The sequence below is a fragment of the Hippocampus comes genome, unplaced genomic scaffold, assembly GCF_001891065.2.
Source record: "Hippocampus comes isolate QL1 unplaced genomic scaffold, H_comes_QL1_v1.1 scaffold37, whole genome shotgun sequence".
Taxonomy (NCBI): Eukaryota; Metazoa; Chordata; class Actinopteri; order Syngnathiformes; family Syngnathidae; genus Hippocampus; species Hippocampus comes.
This window is the reverse complement of record NW_017805535.1, coordinates 2,236,119-2,242,371: the sequence shown is the minus strand read 5'-3', so window position 1 is coordinate 2,242,371 and position 6,253 is coordinate 2,236,119. Positions and strand designations below refer to the sequence as shown.

The 6,253-nt window shown below is 39.6% G+C and overlaps 1 protein-coding gene across 1 annotated transcript; it reads left to right on the top strand.

Moving 5' to 3' along the window:
* The first annotated feature begins 84 nt into the window (after positions 1 to 84).
* On the top strand, positions 85 to 3,899 carry LOC109520708 (olfactomedin-like protein 1). Its single transcript, XM_019878108.1, has 7 exons — positions 85 to 218; positions 321 to 511; positions 808 to 911; positions 1,107 to 1,298; positions 2,215 to 2,395; positions 3,264 to 3,423; positions 3,581 to 3,899. The coding sequence occupies exons 1-7, from the start codon at positions 85 to 87 to the stop codon at positions 3,735 to 3,737; spliced, it is 1,119 nt and encodes a 372-aa protein (XP_019733667.1). The 3' UTR covers positions 3,738 to 3,899.
* The last annotated feature ends 2,354 nt before the right edge of the window (positions 3,900 to 6,253 follow it).

The following is a 6,253-nucleotide window of genomic DNA, read 5'->3' as shown; positions in this document are numbered from 1 at the left end:
TGTGAGCAAAACACCGTGACCATAACCCAGAAGACGTACGATGTTTCCTCAGAAATGAGAGGTCATCTATCCACCTTGAATGTTATGAGGTACGACTTACTGCTGAATAATTGCCTTTATGATGAAGCATGTGAGCAAAACACCGTGACCATAACCCAGAAGACCTACGATGTTTCTTCAGAAATGAGAGGTCATCTGTCCACCTTGAATGTTATGAGGTACGACTTACTGTGAATAATTGCCTTTATGATGAAGGACTCGTACGTATGTGGCACCAAGAAACAAGAAGTGCCCGAAATGAGAAGTGATTTCCCCTTCAGATCAGAGGTGAGGAGCCAGCTGGAGAGCATCTCTGCGCGTGTCGAGCGTGTGGAGAGAGAGCTGGAATATCTCGAAAACAAGATGCCCGCCCAATCTGACATTGAGATGGAGGAGGCACTGCTGGAACAACAGATAAAAGCAGCAGAACTGGATCAGCTCAAGAGAAAGGCTAAAATCAAAGTGGAAAATGGTATGGTCGTACTGGAATACGATGGAAGACTATTTACAGTATAGAAAGGCTAAAATCAAAGTGGAAAATGGTATGGTCATACTGGAATATGACGCAAGACTATTTACAGTATTAGGACATGTAGACCGAGAAAAATCCAAGAAAAAAGTCAAGTACAACTTTGTCAAATGTGCTGTATGTGTACATGCAGCACATGCAGACCAAGAAAAATCCAAGAAAGGGGCCAATTCAAGTAAGACCTTGCAACAGAAGAGCTCAATTCAAACATATTCTCTGTGTTCTACTGTCATTTCCAGATTGCAACGTAGCCTTGAGTCAAATTAAGTCGCTCAAAATGGTGAAGAAGATGGGGGATAACGCGGGCTCCTGGTTCAAGGACCCTGCTGCTGGAGCAGCCAAGGTATGTACCACCGTTTTGCAGCCGGCAGTAATCACGAGGCATTTGTTGTCCTTATTTTCATCTCGGCATTGAAGGGACGATGGCTCATGTGATCGCCACAGAGCAACAGTACAATGCTATTTATTAGGATGAGAGAAAAATAATTTGTTTGACCACAGGACTGTTCACTTACAACAAGTCTGATTTTTCTTAAAGGTCTACCTGCTGAGTGGAATTCGTAACGACACCCTACTGGAATACGCATCTCTCCAAAGCTTCTCGGAGAAAATCGCCGTACCCCCGTTCAAAGTGGTCAGGCTGCCTTTTTCATGGCAGGGAACAGGCCACTTGGTCTACAATGGATTCCTCTACTACCACAAAGCAGACACACCCAACCAGATACTAAAAGTGTGTAAATGATATCCCACCTCACACACATTAGGGTGTGTTGTTCTTTCTGCACATTTATAAAAAAGCCAAATTCATGCAGCGGTCCTGCAGAGGGAGTGGATACTTTGGCAACAGAGGTCATTTCTTATTCCTGATTCATTTTAAAGTTGCAGTGGATTGCGTAATGTGGCTCTTGGCTGGAGACTGAGTGCACTACAAGTGAACCTGGTCATTGGGGAGGATTATTTTTCCTGTTTTCTTTACTATCCAGTATTATTTGAGGCCAGTAAGTGAAATTTTCTAAAACAAATTTCTGACTTGAAAGCACCTCACAGTGCACCTCCCGTCATTAGATATTTAAGTTATCTAGGGCACCACTGACCACCAAAGACAGTCTGGGAGGAATGCATCCAAAACACCAGTCCCACAAAGCATACCTGCTTTGGTAATATAAAATGAAGATTAAATGAAAAGCAAAAGAAGAAAATCTTTTTAAAATATAAAGTATTTTTGTCTTTCTACTCTGATTGAAACATGCTGTGTCGAGAGAGGTTGCTGTCCTCCTCTTTGAATTCATTTTGTTCAACCATACAGTGGTCATGGTCATAAGTTAATAAAAAAGAAAAACAGTGGGATTCAGAACAAAATGACTATGAAACAGGAGGGTCAAATAATTAGAATGAAAATTGTGAACCCAACAAATGTATTGTCTTGAGACAACCAGACAATCAAGACAATTGACACGGGGACTGTCATCGGGGCTATCCTATGATCGAGCTTTGCCATTACAGTTGAAAGGCATAAATTATGTATATTCTGTGAAAATATTGCATCACCCAATTGATGCATGTTTCAATCGCAAATGCAGTACAGGATTCTCCTATTTACTATTTACTGTATGTTAAAACTCAAACTTCCTCCATTTGTCTTCCAGGTTGACCTGTCGAATGGCACAGTGGTGGACAGCACCCTTCTTCCAGGTGCTGGTCGCCTCCCAGTGTACAGCTTGAATACCAACACCTACTTGGACATGGCAGTGGATGAACTCGGTCTTTGGGTCATTCATGCTGACCCAGAATATGGAGGAAACTTGGTTCTAACTAAATTGGATAAAGGTAGAGTGCTAATGTACTTTGGATGTATTGTACACCCTCAAATAAGAGCTTCCACACATAGTGGTTCAACTACCGTATTTCCCACACTATAGGCGCACCTAAAAGCATTAAATTTTCTCAAAAACCAACAGTGCACCTTATAATGTGCCTTATATATGGATCAATATTCTGATTTCTTGCACGCAGTGTTTTAAATGTTCTGTAAAGCGCTTTGTTACAGCTGCAGCGGTTGTGAAAGCTCTATATAAATAAAGCTATATTGTGTTTAATGTAGCGCCATCTAGTGGATGCATAAGGCAACCACAGCCACTATTGTAGCTTCTATTCTATGCGCCTTATAATGCGGTGCGCCCTATAAAAACTCTAATTGCCCCACGGGGATAAATGAAGTTTTCTGAATCTGAATCTGAAAATGAAAACAGTTTTAGAATAGGCCATTTACTGAAGGTGCGGCTTATACTCCGAAGTGCCTTATAGCGCAGAAAATACGGTAATTGTGTTTCCTTGAATTAATTAAATAAAATTTGGTTTTGCCCCTCAGGATGAAAATTGCAGGTTTTGCTGCTATGGAGCTGTAATAAGCTCTGCCATAACCATTTGTCCATCTTGCGCTACATTTTGGTTTGGTACATTGCATTGAGTTGTACGTGAGCAACACACAAGGTGACTGTTGCAAGATGCTACAATGGCTCCATAATAGCTTGACATCAAAGCAGCAGGACAACCATGTAACATGCCAGAAAAAAAACGTGACATCTAAAGCGCTAGGTCTCGACCAGCGGTCCTTTACACCAGCAGATTTCCAGTGGACTGTGTAGCACTTCCATGAAAACAAACATAATCATTGATGACAATTATTCTTTTCTAGGAAACCTGGCAGTAGAGTACATCTGGGATACACAGTGTAAAAGTCAAGATGCTGAAGGAGCATTCATAATATGTGGGACTCTTTATGTTGTCTACAACACACACTATGGTGGACGGTCAACTGTACAGTGTCTCTATGATATTCACGACACCATCCACAGGTAGGTTGGCCTTGTATTCCCATTTATCATATGTACACCCAAAAATATGCACTTTATGTAAAACGTTTTGTCCTATAATTAAGCAGTGACCTCACTAGTCACACCTTTCCTAACTAAATAACCCTTTTTTTTTCTATGCCGTGCCATCAACTGGAAGCACTGAAAGTCCTGTGGTGTTCTTCCCAAAACGCTACACAAGCCACAGCAGCATCCACTACCACCCTGGAGACAAACAGCTGTATGCTTGGGATGATGGCTACCAGACATTATACAAAGTGGAGACACGCATCAATGATCAAATTCCAGATGAATGATAGTTTGTTTTCCTTAAACAGTGATCATACTCCAACCAATTATTACACACCATAAGTATTCACATATCAAATTCATGTAAATCACTCTTTTCTCCTTGTACTGCCAATAGGTCAAACAAAGGTTACATTTTGTATCTCAAAAATAAAGAGCATTAAAAGGCATGTGCGTTTTCATTCAAATTTGAGAGGCAAGTTTTAGACTATTCGTAGAAACTCTTCCAGCTTTTCAAAAACCTCCTGAATAAAGTTGAGAAATGCAAGTTTGGAGCATAAAGTAAAAGACAATGCACATTATAAAACTAGACCTCACGTCTTCTAATTTACTTTAAACTGGTCGCCATTGCACAAAAAACAAAAATGTTTTCAATAGTTTTTAGTTGTTATTATGCAAATTGGTACCAAAACAACAAAAATAAAATGCAGCCAAAGATATTTTTACTGTTAACATGTTTACGATCGTAACAAACAAAAACACAAAATCCCTGTGTCAGGTTAAAAAATACTGTATATGTATCCTGCTGGTAGTCGCACTGCAGCTTCTGACCACTAGATGGGGATGCAATGCAATTAATAAAAATATTGTTCCATTGCACAAAAAACAAAAATGTTTTCAATAGTTTTTAGTTGTTATTATGCAAATTGGTACCAAAACAACAAAAATAAAATGCAGCCAAAGATATTTTTACTGTCAACATGTTTACTATCGTAACAAACAAAAACACAAAATCCCTGTGTCAAGTTAACAAATATATGTATCCTGCTGGTAGTCGCACTGCAGCTTCTGACCACTAAATGGGGATGCAATGCAATTAATAAAAAAATATATATTTCCTGTCACATGAAGTCCATAAAGTGGTTATCGATAAGAATAAAAATATTTGTCGTCCGACATGCGAATAATTAATTCTCTCGATTGGTGGTTCATCTGACCAATGCTGTTATCAGGCTGCACCACTAGCTTGTCCAGGTTCTTCTGATTTACTGTATCCTACTTTGAAATGCACAATTAGTTTAACATCCCCACCACCACCACCCAAAACGCCGACTGATCAACAGCTTTTGTTTCCATTATTCCCCTTAAAGTATTAATTGAAATCAAATAGCCAGAAACTTAATTGAAAATTTAGTGTCATATTTATATGCATTTTTAAATTCCCCAGCTTGTTTTATCAGGGAGGCCAACATAGCAACTGTCCTGTTAATGCAGTTGGCAGAGGAGAAGGCATTTTGGTCTTAGGCGGCCTTGTTGGATTTTTGTGTGAACTATTTGACCTCGGCTTTACCCAGTAAGAATCAGTCGATGACAGGAATCCATTATTCCCCTTAAAGTATTAATTGAAATCAAACTTAATTGAAAATTCAGTGTCATATTTATATGCATTTTTAAATTCCCCAGCTTGTTTTTTCAGGGAGTCCAACATAGCAACTGTGCTGCTGATGTAGTTGACAGAGGAGAAGGCATTTTGGTCTTGGGCGGATTTTTGTGTGAACTATTTGACCTCGGCTTTACCAAGTATGAATGAGTCGATGACATGACACAAAGGGGAAAACCTACATACAGATGTATACGGAACATAATTAATAAAGTGAGGCAGTTATGTTATACAGTCAAGAAGAAAACATTTTGGAGAATTTACTTGAATTGCTTGTGTACAAAAGGTTGGATCGCTGCAGCGCCAGCTTGTTCAAGTGTGAAACGAAACAAAGTAAATATTCGAAAGCATGTTCGCAAGCTCTTGTTCATTTTGTAGGGTTGTGATGTAAAAGTAGTCCTACTTACTTACATATTGACATAATCCAGCTCCCACACCATGTTTCTTCACCCATGACTTGGCTGGTTGAAACGGTTGAAGTCCAGACTAGTTCGCACCATCATTTCAAAGCTATGAAGGATTTGCGCAAGCTCAATTTATAAAAATGGAGATGGATGAACATCTGCTCTGGACGTAATTACAGGGCGCCCATGAAGTCTGAAATACCACCACAAAAATTCGCCTATATTGTTTGTTGTTGTTGTTTTTGTGGGAAAAACAGTCTCTGGAGTGGTTGAGAAATTTGCTAAATAGCACGATAAAGTTAAAAACAATGATTCGTCCTTGCTTTCTTTGCAATGCTCTAGTTTCGCCTCCATTCATCAAGGTCATGAAAGCTGTACTCGTAGCTGTCACTACTTGTTGGCTGAGCCGTAGAGGGGCCTGGGTGAATTGGCTCACTTGTAGACGACAGAACCACATCAAGCACTTTCAACCACAGTGGGAAAGTTTGCTCTAATTCTTTTTCCTTTGTGTGTTGTCATTGAATAATGTCAGAGACCTTTTATTAAGACACCTGGAAACTACGATAAATTGTGTAAAAATGTATCTTCTACTTGTATCTTGTTAGTACAGTAACGGTTCACTTGCCTGACTTGTCTGAGGCAGCATGTGCTCAATCACACTCGGTCAGTAACAGTGTGACTGTGCGTGTGAAAGATTGTCATTTGTTTTTATTCACTTATGTGTGCCTTACAGTGGTCC